We start from the raw sequence: 13,356 nt of genomic DNA, 5'->3' as shown, positions 1-13,356 counted from the left end.
AGTACATGAACATTCCACCACCGGACCACTTTGACCGATGCAACATGTGCTCCCTGCGACAGGGTCAAGAATATACCTGCCATCAGGTCATTTCGGCACTGTCAGGTACTTTGGCCCACTTGACGGCACCACCGGTCTTTGGTTTGGTGTCGAATGGGACGACTCAGCTCGCGGCAAACATGATGGTATAAAGGATGGGAAACGATACTTTAACTGCCGGTAAGATCGAGGAAATACCGTTTCACAATGATACTTACCGCTCGGCGATCACAAGAGTTCCTCACAGTGGATCCTTCATTCGCCCATCTTCCTCTATTTGCTACGGGTATACATTTTTGCAAGCATTGAAAAATAAGTATGTAGAAGCTGCGCATGGGACTGCGTCACAAGAGAAGATTGTTCTGGGCTCTTCAAATGGTGTCATAGAGGTTGAAGCTGTAGACTTGGACAAGATCCGAGGCAAATTTTCAAATCTGGAGCGACTGCGCGAAGTGAGCCTTGACAATGAGATGGTTTCTACCGGGAACAATCCAGGGGAAATCCTGTCAACATGCCCTAGTAAGCCAGTGCGTATTTCTGCAAATACCATGCCATTGATGCGATCAAGGCATCCGTGGCTTGGATCTTTCTGCGACACTTTTGTCTAGTTGGGATGTGGTGGCAATGATAACCACTGAACTGCCTCAACTCGAGCGGCTAGCGCTCAAGTAAGCCTCGTCCTTTGCTCTTTTGATATACTGACGCTACAAATAGTCGCAACCGGCTGACGCCGCCCTCATCTCACTTGCCTGCATCGGCTTGGCTGCGACTCTCAGAGCTCCAGCTGAACGGCACCTGGACTTCATGGGAAGAATTTACGAGCATAGCGATGCTCATGCCTCAACTTCGCATAGCAGAACTCGGATACAATGGGCTGACTTCCCTATCACATGCGAAGATCTCTACAGTGTTGGACCGTATCGAGATCCTCAATTTTGATAGCAACAAGCTAGAAGATTGGCAATATATCAACGAAGCATTGAAGCCGTGTGCCTCGTATGTTCAATATCTGCGGGGTTTTCCAATAAGTTAATATGGTACCGCAGATTACAACGACTCGTACTTTCATCTAACGGCATTGCAAGGATTCCTCCTCGGGGATCTTGTCCATCACATTTACAAGGTCTCAAAGTCCTCTCTCTTTCCAGTAATAAACTCCATAATCAGCGCGATATTGACCAATTATATGAGTGGTGTCCCCATCTCGAAACGCTGAGCCTCGCCAAAAATCCACTGTCCGAGGGTTAGCACAAGATTATCGTCTTCTTCGAGGAAACATACTCATTGCTCGCAGTAAATGATCTCTCTCGTTCTGCCAGGCAGCAGATCATAGCAAAGATTCCGTCTTTGCGGGTCCTTGACGCAACTGCGGTAAGCACAGGATCGAAGCTGCGGTGCCTAGAGTTTAATTTCCTTTACCATCAAGATCTCAACAAAGGAACGATCAGACAGTGAATTGTATTATCTTTCTTTCGTTGCCAAGACCGTGCTTGGGCATGACGAAGCCAAAATGAAGGAACACCCACAATGGAAGGTGCTGTGCATGAGTCAGTGTCTTGGCTCCACCGAGTCATTGCTATATTTACCAAGCCTTTTGCTATGTGCCACAGAGCACGGTAGACCTGCTGAGTCAATAGCTGATCGCGACGGTAGACTCAGTCGATATTTGATCGGTAGGTCCTTGTTGGATGATCGCGTCACCGCCTTTTGAACTATACCCACAGAGGTAAAAGTTCACCACTGCTCTGAGCCTCCTGGAGGCCTCTTTACCCCGGAAATGGAAGGGCGTCTCATCGCATCTACATCGCTGCGCGTGCTTTCTACGATGAAGTTGGGGCTTTTCCGGCTCAGACTGATGAAAGCCCTGGGAGCAGGCAAAAATCCAAGGAACCGGGATAGTATTTGTGTATGGTTGAGGATGGGTGACGACACACTAGCTCTTCTTGAAAACGATGATCAAGAATTAGGATGGTGGGGAATAGAGAGTAATTCACATATTGTTGTACACTTATCACAGCAAACTGAACCTTGATTACACCTGCATCACTTATATTTGTACATGCATACTAATAGATGTCCCTAGGAATAGATGTGAGTAAAGTGACACACCTGAAGACGAAACTCTGCCATGTGTAAAACATCAATCATCGTGCACTGAAGTGTCACAAATGAAGGACACGATCACATTGGTGGGCAAATTCAGGATGGACGGTCCTAGGTACCGAGGGTAGTAGGCACGTGAAGTCTTCTTTAATTCCGTCACCGTTTCCAAGTTTCCGTGGTTTAACCCCACCGATACGGAAGATGACGCCAACGTTAATTCTCACGCGCTGCCTTGGATCTCCTTCAGCCAACCTTCAGCTGATGCTTGAAAGTACAGGTTCCACGCCAAATTCGGGACGCCTTCACCTAATCGTTCGACATACGGACCAAGAGGGAAATGACCTCTGTAAGACAAAAAAACAGTTCTCCGGTTCGACCCAACATACGCCAACGCCAAGCTCGAGGAGACCATGACCATCACAAGAGGGGGGAAACCAATAACGGATGGGATGCCCCTCGGCCAAGTGCAAAATATCCAGCGGCTGCCTATATCCTTTAACGCGCCCATCCACCATCGCCATTTGCGTGCCTCATTGCCCTGTCGTCGTACCGATCGTCTTTCTCGTCGCGTCTGCCACCGCGGTCTTCACGTCGCCGGTCATCGTCCCTGCGGCGGTCATAATAATAATCAGGGGCTCTGCGGTCATCATCATAACCTCCCCGTCGGTAATCATCGTACCCTGCAGGTTTTCTCTCATCAGGATCCCTCCGCGGCGGAGGTGGAGACCTGGGGCGACGATCGTCGTAATCATTGCGACGAGGAGGCGAACGGGATCGTTCGCGGCGATAGGATGACCGATCATCCCTGTAGTAACGTTCTTCTTTGTATCGGTCGTCACTTCGAGGGCGTTCCTCACGACGATCCTCGCGCCTGTAGTTATCAGGTCCACCGCGCTGAGAGAACAGGTAAGGCCCAGAGCAAAATAACCAAGCTATCAAACTTACGGCATCGTCGTAGGCAACGCGGACAGGTCTACCGCGCAGGTCTTTACCGTCCAAATCCTTGACGGCACGGTCTGCATCATCTCGCGATAGATATTCGAGGATACTGAGAAACAGTCAGCTCGGGACAGTGCATTAAATTTAGTCACGCACCCCTGACCAGGGTTGTCGCGATCAATGTCAGCAAACGACACGCTACCAGCCTCGCGTCCGAAATCTTTCAAGTCCTGGGTGAGGAGTATGGTCAGGTTCGTTGTTGGGTTTGGGCAAAGCCGGCGAAAGTGAACATCAACGAAATACTGGCGGTCCTTCAAAGTTGCAAAATGACCAGCCGGATCGATCTCCAGAAAACGGAAGCGCCATATGCTCCGCGAACACTGCCAATGGTGTGAACCGAAAGAACATCATACCTGCCAACTAGTGTCGCGAGAAATACCGGAAACGATCAGGCGAATACCTGGAGGCCTGCGGGAGCGAGCAGCCCTAAAATGTAACTTGTTAGGGAAAAGTATAATATCAACTTGATGAGTCAAGAAATATACCCGTAGCCACGGTCGCTCTCATAGACATCCCGACGGGGGCGACTTTCTTTGGCGAATTCAACGACAATGCTAAAACAAGAAATAAGAATCAATGCACAAGTTATTACGGGTGATTGCGATACGAACTTGGCTCCCATGAAAGGCTTGCCGTTGAAATGATGGACAGCGTCCTCCGCATCCTATAAAAGTTTGGTATACTGATCACTGTGATACATGGCAGGTAAATCCACCTTTGAGCTTTCAAACTCGACAAAACCGAATCCTGATGGAGGTCCAGTGAGTTCCGCATTTGACGCGCGCCTCTTGTCCGACGAACCGGTCATGACACGACAGTCAATGATACGGCCATAGCCATCGAAAAACTTAGCCACGTCATCAGAACGGGCATCAGGGGGAAGTCCTGTACAATGCAAACAATGATTAGATTTTTTTAGGCTAGGATCTGACGAGAAGAAATTTTCATACTGCCAAGGTATAAGCGTCTTGCCATGGTGGTTGAAAGTGAAAGAGTGCAGTTATGGCGGAGATTCAACTCGCCATTATATTCGGTTGTTTGCCAAGAATTTGGGCACCGTGGACAAGACCTCGAATACCGCCAATAATATCCTTCGAAAGTCCTTTATATCGTTGTACATAAAGTTATAGGCAAAACAATCGTCAACGACAGGTAAAGCGAAACATTGCGCCATGATCACAAGTCCAGAAGTATAAATTAATATTAATGTTGAGACCAGTTAATCGAGTTGATGTCGATGCCTTCCTGCACCATCTCCCACAACGGGCTGAAGGAGGCGGTGAGCACAGCAGAAGCACTGAAATGCGGATGGGACCGTACCTCATATCACGAAGTCTGGTGACAACGCGGACGATGTGATTTACGACGAAATCAATTTCCGCTTCTGTGGTGAAACGACCGATGCCAAAGCGTAAGGACGAATGTGCCATGTCCTCTGCCGCTCCTAGGTGACTATCAGGTACTGCAACAAGTCCATGCACAAAGAAAACATACCAAGAGCACGAAGAACGTATGAAGGCTCCAGAGACGCAGATGTACATGCACTACCAGAAGACAAAGCGATATCCTGCAACGAAAACCATAAGATTTTCTCTCATCAGAGACGTACCATTATGCTTACCTTCAAGGCCATGAGAAGGCTTTCGCCTTCAACATACGAGAACGAAAGGTTCACACACCCCGGGTATCCGTTGACATCGCCATTTCGAACTACATGCTCTACTTGGGAATCGATGCCCTGGATTAACCTATCCGACAGCTGCTTGATCCGTGCGTGATCCCTCTGGAATATATATCAGATTCGGAGCGAGAGGCGGAATGATAGACAGGAAGTTGATCAGTACCCCTGCACAGGAATCGTTACCAAGCTAGCGGCTCATACGGCCGTAAGCCTAGAGCATCACGCTACTTGATTCAAGTGCAAATTCAAACGCATGTGCGGATTTCATCATGAGTTATGCTAAGAACAAGAACTCACCGCCATCTCCAGCTTGGCTATGCGTGCTGCTTCGCCCATGCCAACCGCCAGCGCCGTGGGTAGGGTACCGCTACGCAGCCCACGCTCTTGTCCTCCTCCACTCAAGATCGGTTCCAATCGCACGCGCGGTCGCCGGCGGACATAAGCAGCTCCTACTCCCTTTGGGCCATAGATTTTATGCCCTGAGATGCTCATCAGGTCAATGTTGGCTTCATTAACATCGATAGGTATTTTTCCCACGGCCTGCGCCGCGTCGGTGTGAAGGTATACGCCACGATGCTGTCGCACAATAGCACCAATTTCCTTCATTGGTTGGATGACACCGGTCTCGTTGTTTACCGTCATGATAGAAATAAGGGAGGTGTCAGGGCGGATAGCGGCCTCGAGAGTCTTAAGGTTGACTACGCCATTAGACTCGACAGGAAGATAGGTTATTTCAAAGTCTTCTTCGCTGAGTTTCCTGCAAGAATCCAAGACGCACTTGTGCTCCTGCAGGGGTGATCAGCGTTGGCTATGAAACCAAGCAACTTAACCCACCGTTTGTAGCGTGATAACGTGTCTCTTCTTGTCTTTGTTAAACCGTGCGACACCCTTAATGGCCATGTTATTGGTCTCGGTAGCACCAGAAGTGAAGACGATGTCCTTGGCCTCAGCTCCAATTAGGTCCGCTACATGCTGAAAGATATTACAGGGACGTTTTTACGCTCGTAAACCCGGCAGACTTACCTTGCGTGCAACCTCAATAGCCTGCTCTGCTTCCCATCCATATGCATGGGTTCGACTATGTGGATTACCGTACTGGTCCGTTAGGTACGGCATCATAGCATCGAGAACACGTGGATCTACGGGAGTGGTGGCCTGAACCTTGTCAATACACTGAATAGTATCTAATTACATGACCATACCTGCATATCGAGGTATATGGGGCGAGTCTTTTGTGTCACGCTGTTCTCACGTTTTGGAACCTCGAGCTTGAAGTGCATATCTTCCACGATGTGTGCACGGTCTGCACCAGAGGGTTGCACGAAACCTCTGCGAGCGCAGACAGCAGCCCGTCCTATGGAGTTTCTGAAGGTGGCTTTTCCTATCATACTGGGGGTAACTCTGGACAACATCCTGAGTGCAGACTTCTCTCGTTTATCAGATAGGGGAACCTGAATAGGAAGGAGAACAAAAAGCTAGTCGTAATGCTCACTGTTGTGAAATGGCGAAGAGCAAGCGAGCACACGAATCGAATTGTCAGCAAGTCTAATGAGGTCACGTGCGAAAAATTTGTTACATAATACGGTCCTACGGAGCCTGATCTCGGTGAGTTAAAGTTTTAACACCACCTACAACTTGACAACAAGCCACCAAGTCGCTTATATCGAAACTTACAAGACGACACCATCAGATGGAACCACCGTTGCGGACTGACGTTTACCTAACGATTCGGCCTACTACGAGGCAATCTAATAATTAGGCTACCTCCATATTCTATCTATACAATATCCACGTTCACCAGTGGGATCGACCGGCGACCTAAGGAATGTCGTGGTGACGCGGCTTGACACGGTCAGATGCTACACTTCTCGAACGGTGACTGCATAGTGACCGCCGCTCATATTCTACTAGTTTACCGGTTCTCGCAGCCTAGTAAGTACTTCGTACCGGTCATCCTTTAAAGTTCCATTGGAATTCATACCAAAATCCCACGTCTTCACAAGCGATCTGTGTGTTTGCCATCTCGTGGCTCAATTCTTATCTTTGAAGTGTGCATCCGCGGAAGATGGCCATTTCACACCGGGCGCTCGTTTGCATTGCCTATCGACTGGCTGGCATGGATCATCTCCACCACGCTGGCCCTGCTAGTGGCATTCACGATGGTCCCGATGGGAATGACGACAAACCTACTAGAGACAACACTTTCACTTCGATGAGATGCGGATGAGCTTCCACTTGAATAGACTATCTTTAAGAAATCACGTAACCGGTGCCTCACAAGATGGTTGTCTCCGGTCTATATCCTCTTGAGTATTACTCGAGTTCATAGCCAGAACCTTGGACCGCGTGGCATGATCCATAAACGACGAGACCCGAAAGGGAGTAGAAGGAAAGCAAAAGAACAGATTAACCTCCGGAACCCGCGTGTCATTGCAGGCACACATGTCGCAGATGAGTACAAGGCTAATGAAATTCAGAGGCTTCCGCCCAAATGATTTTGAGCGTGTTTGATTTCGGTATCTTCTTGAATTCAGTCTTCGTGGAAAACAGTGGATACAAAAAATGCTAAAATACTGCTTCGGTGTTTAACATGATCATTTCTTCCTTCCTGATGAAGGTGGAGGCGGTAATAGCGGTACCCCTCCCCCTGAGCTACCAGTGCTTTGGGTGGAGGAACCTAGCAAACTCGTCCCAGGTGTTAATAATTTACTAGCTTTTCCCGGAATGGATATGGAAAACGTCTGGCCTTCCTTCAAAGAGTAGTCCTTCTTTGGACCAACCGGAATATGAGGAGAAGGGGTTTCTTCATCAAGGCTAGGAGGGCTCAAAGCAGCTTTCAAACGCCTAAATATGGGCGTACTGTGAGGGAGTGAGACAAATTTCAGCGTTTGTTAGACGCACTTAGTGTAATCTTGCAATGCAACGTCTGAAAGCATACGTTAATATAGCAAGCAGACTGAGAGGAGAGTACTCACTGAAATCAAAGCTATCTGTTCGTTCAGCAAATCCCATTCCAATATAAGCCTTCTTGCCACTATCCTCCACTCTGATTACAAAATATCGGGATGAATCAAGGACAGATTCCACGCATGGTTTAAGAGCGTCATAAGGTGCGCGGGCAAATACTAACTCTACATCAGAATGCTACAACGTTGATTGTTCATGTTGAAACGTACATTCCCCTTTAGTTGCGTCAATTATCCACTCGTACGCGGCGAGAGGCTGGCAATGCTTACCTGTCTGAGCATCTTCAAACATCAGTGCCGCACCATTCGACTTCTCGACGATGCGCAGCCTGCCTTTCCATAACGGTTGCGCAAGGTCCCCCCAGTCGTTAGCGCGATGTCCCTCGTTGGCCTTCAGATGGGGGATCTTGTAAACTACGTATGCTAATGAAAGGCTTGCTGGTGAGGTTCGCGCAGCTTGGACCTACCTGATATTTCTCTTGCAATATATAAGATCGATTCGACCTCCTCGTCGAGCACATCCATGTTTTAGCACGCTAGAAGGAACGGCCGTCTTCCTTCTATTGGGTCTGCCCAAGATCTGCCTACGGGAGACTATGTAGTTTGAACTTTGTGGGGTTTCACAGCCTATAGATTGCTTAGTAAGAAGCAGATCAGTTCAGCATCAGGATTCAGCAATGTTAATGAGCATCAATCTCCAAGTTAAAGCTAAATACTCGATATATGGCTCAAGCACCGCCTACACCTCCACCCATGAGCGCAACAGAGCTTCGAGATGAAGCTCGAGATTCCATCATTGCTTCCTCGGCGGAATCCTCGGATCCCACCGCATCATCTAATACTAGTAGCTCAGGCAGCGCGGAACCCCCCTCACAACTCCCCGCTGTCCAAGACATATACCAGCAAGTTTTCCCCCAGCTATCTGATCTGGCTGAGCAACAGAACTTTATTGGTATCACTAATATCGCTGAACATCACGACTTGAACGTGAGCACTTCTTGAGATACCCCTCATACACATCTCGGCATCTCGATAATGTCCTGCAACAGGGTTCAAACGACAAAAGTTACTCCAGACTGCTTTTGTTTGCTCCCTTGGTCCTGGCTTATATGGTGCTGGATGACTTGTATGTAAGACCCCTCCCCTGATTGTACTCCTTCGTAACACTTATTCCAGAACACCTGCTCAACACGCCTTTGCACGGTTACCTGAAAATGTGTCCTCGCATCCCCTGTCGCATGCACTCGCGGCACTCTTAGCATCCGCTTTGGAACGAAAGTATGAAAATACTTACGCTCGGGCCCAAGAGCTGTTTCAGATGTCGCAGCAAAGTGACTTCCCTGATCCAAGGCTAGGAAAAACCGTTGGTCTGCTGGTTAATGACTTCCTTGGTATGTGTAGATTTAATCAGAGTTACATCGTATTGACTTTGTCGTCAGATGCATTCCGCAAGAACACTTTTACGCTTGTTTCGCGAGCGTTCTCGTGCCTCCATATTACGGAAGCTCAGAAATTACTTGGGCTGGGACGAAAGGAGGTACTTACAAGTGAGCTCGATAGCTGACTCCATAGTATCTATTCTTGCTGAACTGCCGTCCTTGTCCAAAGTTGCGAACAATAACCACTGGCAGTTCGACGCCGCCAGTGGTATATTGCGACCCTCGAATACTTCTCTTCCTGCTTTTGTTTCTACGAAACCTGGTATGTGATAAAGCTGTTTATACAGAGTCATGCTTAGGGATGTCTTTAGTACCGCCATCCTCGGTGATGACGTTCGATCTTGTCGTGAACAGTGTAACAACCTCAGAAATATGTTGATGTCAGTAGATGTGTTTGTCGCAACCTCCATTATGCAATACTCAGACGCCGTATGCTCCCGCACATCCTGAGTGATACTTGTACCCAGTGTAGTTGAATGCAGCACTGGACAACAACCTCGAGGCTTCTAAGATTACCATATTCCTTCAATATCTGCTATGTATGTAGAACCATGAAAGTCCTAACATTAAATGAATTCAATTGAGTTGGACCGACTGGACTTCCCCGGGGAGTCTGTTTGTTGCAGTGCGCAGTAATCTGCGGCCCTCAAGGTCTTACATACCGAAAGGGGAGTGGAAGGTATCGGAGCGTAGGATAAGATGAGTTGAGCCTGGGTGTGAGACGCTTGAGGCAGAGTCGTGAAGACATAATATCTTGACGTTGCCATCGTAGCAACCAGGCTAAGTGATTGCTCGGAGGAACTTCCAGCAAACGATGTTTGCGGAGAAAGGGGACTAAGAACAAACTCATGTCACAATCCTTCATGCCGACCAAGTTTAATTTCACCTTGCCTTTAATGTCACGCTTCATCCGAAGCATGCTTTTGAAGTTTGAACATTCCGTAAAGTCGCCAGGGGCGGGCACTTCACTGAGTATCGCAGGGTCGGAGCCTACCCCGCTTGGGTGATCCACGTCCAGCATCACGGGATTCACATAGCTGTCAATTTTCAGACCAGTTTTCTTGCGAACTTTATGCCAATCACGGTCTTTTGCGCGCAATTCTTCATGGACTTGGTGGAAGAGCTGTGAAAATGCTTCATTCCACACTGTCAAACTGAACAGGTAACTAAACATGCCTTGAGCCTTTCTGCAATATAAGATCTTACCCTATGCAGCTCCCCGTGGGCAAGAGAAGCACGGGAATGAGTCGTCTTCGACAGATTTTTCCTGACCACAGGAACACCAAATATGAAACCAGATCCAATCCATCTTGGGATCACATGTAGAGGCCTTGAATTGGGAGGCCACGAAGGTGTATCGCCCATAGCCATGGAAAAAAAACCGAGTTATCGGAGACAGGCCGGTGCCGTATACAACACCACCGAAAGACGCGATGTAGCACACAATGAATGTGTCCGCACTGAGACGGTGGAGGACCAAGCAATATTTGCTAATATCGGGGGCGCTGTCGATAAGAACGCGTATGTATCGCTGTTCCATGGACGTCAGTGGAAATTTGTGACGATCCAAGAATTCAGTAGAAGGCAGCCGTGATTCCACCGCCACCATCGACGTGAGCGATTTCGCCTGGTTCAAAGGAGCACTGGGCCTTTTTCTTTTCCTCTCGGCTGAGGCCGCTCAAGTCAGATGCGCTCTTAGTTCGCATCGCGACGTCGAACTCATATGCCCAGCGAAGTCGATCCCATCGTAGATCAACTCCAAGCATGTACTGAGAGTAAAGCTGAGCCTAGAATAAGTGCACATGAATGATACGACACGCATAGTACTGGAATAACGTACCAAGCCACCGCAAATGATTTCCTGAACTGCAGTGCAGAAGGGTACTAGTTCACTAAAATCGATAGGAATGACCTCCGAAGCTGCCAGTGGTGAAGAATTTGGTATTACGCAACGTACAAGCAGGTCAATACTACTACGAAAAGTTGCACATAAATAGCACGGTTTTGTTACAAAATAGCTATGTTACAGAAATCACGTACAACAACAGTTACAATACAATATAACCTGTCCCTACTATGTAGGCCTAACTCATGTATTGAAGTGCCTTGGTATGAATGAGCACCGTAAGATGGTGTGTGTCTTCGTTATGATTGCGTGAGTCGCCTTAGCTCATGCTTCCAGGCCTTTGAAAATGCTGACTAGTGAGCAATGTACAGTCGAGCAACAAACACAAGACACATGCCTTGTGGCGCAACGTCCGGAAATCTTCTATAGCAACAATGTGTACCATATACCGGGCTAATTTATGAAGCTCTCGGTCAGCTTGAGCCTGCTCTGTATGAGCATTCTTGAAGGCATGGATTTTTAGTCCTTCGTTCGGATTCAGGGCAAAATTCCGACTCTACAACGGAATTAGAGACGACAGTGATAGGTCATACCTTCCTCTTACCAGGTCATCCACGTGAATGGTGTTCTTCGCTGAACTGAAGAGGGAAGTTAAGCATGTCCGACTGCCCAAATCAGAATGTACTGACAACTGGGGAAAGTGATTCCAGACAATTTGCAGTGCCTTGACATGGTGTGCATATGGTTGACCATTTCGTTCTGTAAAGACAGTGAACATACAAGTTTTGTCGAGGACTGCGCATCTTAATCAGCTACGTGAGAGCTAAAGTTGGATAGTCACGATCGTACCAAATGAAATCTGGAGTTGATGTCAGCCGTAACTTGTACACCATGAAAGCACAAATAAAACCTGGTAATTCCTGGTAGATCCAACCATGCCAAGTTCTACGAGCTTCGCCTCAAGCCATATCCAGCTAGTTTGAGACCTGATGATTGGCTATGAGAGGTTACACTCATGAGGTGAAGGAATCTCACCAGATGCAGATGTCGTAGTAAGGGTATATGGCCTCTAGAAATTCATGGAGGCCAGGCCTCGCACATTCCGCAGGTGGCAATGAGCCAGACGTCAGTGGTTTGGTGTCCAAAATAGCTGCATGAGATTTACTCTCAGGAAGTGAAAACATTCGAGAAGATTGACTCACTGTAATCAATGTCCAGCACGAGCAAACGCTTTCCATCTCGGAGAGGATGAATGATATTAATCTGAAGTTTCTCGGTTGCCTCTTTGACTTTGCGAATGTTCCGCTGGTCATTTTTATATACCGCGGCGGCAGCAGGGTTGTCAGTGAAGTCTACATCAAGGTCATTGACAACATCAGGAAGGAATTCCAACTCTGACTGTAGGTTAGTACAGGCACCAAAGGTTTGAGAGATCGCGGGCTCACTTGAAGGGTCTTTGATCTCGTCGCCTTCAGGGGTTCCTACAAGTGTGAATGATTTCCCTGTGATTCGTAGATCTGCACTACGATCATATGTGGTTCAGAGAAAAAGCCGTGCAGGAAATCGTGAACACTGACATTCCTCTCTTGATCTGGGGGGTAGTTTTCCTTTCACTAGACCTAGAATTTTCTGCCTCTCTGGTGGAACCTTCGTCAAGCTCATCAGCGAAGTCTTGAGGTCGTACACTCTGGATAGCCGGAGTCAATACTGTGGATGACCATCCTAGGTTGGCAGCAATTCGGTTCCGCAGCTTACCTATCTGATCCAAGGAGATCTACCTTATACTCGCGTCCTGACCATTTGAAGGTAAGTGGAATCTTCGTTTCAGGAATTATTTCATCCTTCAAGTTGTGCATTCGAGTAAGTGCCACTGACAATACTAATAGCTTAGGCCAAGCGTACCTCTAGCGCGGTGGCGGCCATACTTGCACTGCCTAAGTTGATATGAACACGATTTTTGAGTTAAATATCGCGTGGCACTCTCAGGTGGTAGGCCAGCCCAAGGATGAAGTCTGGTAGGTTGAGGTACAGTCTAAAAATACGGAAGTATTTGTCCTGGTCAACCGGATCCAACTTGAGCACTGTACCGGGTACCGGAACCAAATTAGACTACATGTCAATGTGATTAAACACTCATGTTAGTAAGGACTTGCACTCTACTTCTGACCAAACACAGATCGCCCAGTCAGTCCGACATCAACTGCTAGAGTGAGTTCATCACTGCGGTTTGTTGCGACTCACATTGATTATTGACGTGTGGATACATAGCAGAACACACAGTGA

General features: G+C 47.9%; 8 protein-coding genes across 8 annotated transcripts; 2 read left to right on the top strand and 6 right to left on the bottom strand.

Moving 5' to 3' along the window:
* Window positions 1–22: 22 nt before the first annotated feature.
* Window positions 23–2,046, top strand: DFJ58DRAFT_752242 (uncharacterized protein). The gene is made up of 7 exons (XM_041387825.1): window positions 23–219; window positions 275–558; window positions 608–707; window positions 754–1,035; window positions 1,086–1,282; window positions 1,334–1,410; window positions 1,466–2,046. The coding sequence occupies exons 1-7, from the start codon at window positions 38–40 to the stop codon at window positions 1,748–1,750; spliced, it is 1,407 nt and encodes a 468-aa protein (XP_041251155.1). The 5' UTR covers window positions 23–37; the 3' UTR covers window positions 1,751–2,046.
* Window positions 2,047–2,637: 591 nt separating this feature from the next.
* On the bottom strand, window positions 2,638–4,116 carry DFJ58DRAFT_720465 (uncharacterized protein; the record flags this gene model as incomplete). The annotated part of the gene is made up of 8 exons (XM_041384711.1): window positions 2,638–3,036; window positions 3,088–3,190; window positions 3,238–3,461; window positions 3,495–3,567; window positions 3,627–3,695; window positions 3,753–3,805; window positions 3,857–4,026; window positions 4,092–4,116. The coding sequence occupies 8 exons, from the start codon at window positions 4,114–4,116 to the stop codon at window positions 2,638–2,640; spliced, it is 1,116 nt and encodes a 371-aa protein (XP_041251154.1).
* Window positions 4,117–4,217: 101 nt separating this feature from the next.
* DFJ58DRAFT_752212 (pyridoxal phosphate-dependent transferase) lies at window positions 4,218–6,329 on the bottom strand. Its single transcript, XM_041387824.1, has 8 exons — window positions 6,025–6,329; window positions 5,846–5,977; window positions 5,657–5,794; window positions 5,120–5,608; window positions 4,763–4,924; window positions 4,636–4,708; window positions 4,462–4,585; window positions 4,218–4,408 (listed from the first exon to the last, which is right to left on the bottom strand). Exons 1-8 carry the CDS (start codon window positions 6,232–6,234, stop codon window positions 4,345–4,347), a joined length of 1,392 nt encoding a protein of 463 aa, XP_041251153.1. The 5' UTR covers window positions 6,235–6,329; the 3' UTR covers window positions 4,218–4,344.
* A 999-nt stretch (window positions 6,330–7,328) lies between these two features.
* DFJ58DRAFT_752210 (adaptin ear-binding coat-associated protein 1) lies at window positions 7,329–8,422 on the bottom strand. The gene is made up of 6 exons (XM_041387823.1): window positions 8,256–8,422; window positions 8,059–8,202; window positions 7,999–8,004; window positions 7,798–7,947; window positions 7,724–7,748; window positions 7,329–7,666 (listed from the first exon to the last, which is right to left on the bottom strand). The coding sequence occupies exons 1-6, from the start codon at window positions 8,311–8,313 to the stop codon at window positions 7,417–7,419; spliced, it is 633 nt and encodes a 210-aa protein (XP_041251152.1). The 5' UTR covers window positions 8,314–8,422; the 3' UTR covers window positions 7,329–7,416.
* Window positions 8,423–8,472: 50 nt separating this feature from the next.
* Window positions 8,473–9,740, top strand: DFJ58DRAFT_2800 (uncharacterized protein). The gene is made up of 6 exons (XM_041379637.1): window positions 8,473–8,775; window positions 8,838–8,914; window positions 8,965–9,179; window positions 9,228–9,335; window positions 9,397–9,489; window positions 9,539–9,740. The coding sequence occupies exons 1-6, from the start codon at window positions 8,512–8,514 to the stop codon at window positions 9,604–9,606; spliced, it is 825 nt and encodes a 274-aa protein (XP_041251151.1). The 5' UTR covers window positions 8,473–8,511; the 3' UTR covers window positions 9,607–9,740.
* Window positions 9,726–10,699, bottom strand: DFJ58DRAFT_2887 (uncharacterized protein). The gene is made up of 4 exons (XM_041379687.1): window positions 10,404–10,699; window positions 10,119–10,350; window positions 9,793–10,061; window positions 9,726–9,733 (listed from the first exon to the last, which is right to left on the bottom strand). The coding sequence occupies exons 1-3, from the start codon at window positions 10,596–10,598 to the stop codon at window positions 9,874–9,876; spliced, it is 615 nt and encodes a 204-aa protein (XP_041251150.1). The 5' UTR covers window positions 10,599–10,699; the 3' UTR covers window positions 9,726–9,733; window positions 9,793–9,873.
* DFJ58DRAFT_2886 (uncharacterized protein) lies at window positions 10,700–11,135 on the bottom strand. Its single transcript, XM_041379686.1, has 2 exons — window positions 11,068–11,135; window positions 10,700–11,008 (listed from the first exon to the last, which is right to left on the bottom strand). The coding sequence occupies exon 2, from the start codon at window positions 10,991–10,993 to the stop codon at window positions 10,802–10,804; it is 192 nt and encodes a 63-aa protein (XP_041251149.1). The 5' UTR covers window positions 10,994–11,008; window positions 11,068–11,135; the 3' UTR covers window positions 10,700–10,801.
* A 19-nt stretch (window positions 11,136–11,154) lies between these two features.
* Window positions 11,155–13,147, bottom strand: DFJ58DRAFT_752200 (HAD subfamily IIID h). The gene is made up of 11 exons (XM_041387822.1): window positions 12,976–13,147; window positions 12,829–12,914; window positions 12,651–12,760; window positions 12,519–12,590; window positions 12,276–12,467; window positions 12,109–12,223; window positions 11,962–12,059; window positions 11,763–11,868; window positions 11,678–11,711; window positions 11,471–11,629; window positions 11,155–11,411 (listed from the first exon to the last, which is right to left on the bottom strand). The coding sequence occupies exons 1-11, from the start codon at window positions 12,994–12,996 to the stop codon at window positions 11,373–11,375; spliced, it is 1,032 nt and encodes a 343-aa protein (XP_041251148.1). The 5' UTR covers window positions 12,997–13,147; the 3' UTR covers window positions 11,155–11,372.
* Between the last annotated feature and the right edge of the window lie 209 nt (window positions 13,148–13,356).

The sequence above is a fragment of the Suillus subalutaceus genome (genome assembly GCF_016647625.1).
Source record: "Suillus subalutaceus strain FC151 chromosome Unknown DFJ58scaffold_1, whole genome shotgun sequence".
Lineage (NCBI taxonomy): Eukaryota > Fungi > Basidiomycota > Agaricomycetes > Boletales > Suillaceae > Suillus > Suillus subalutaceus.
Note: the sequence above shows the minus strand (reverse complement) of the source record. Positions and strands in the feature narration are given on the sequence as shown.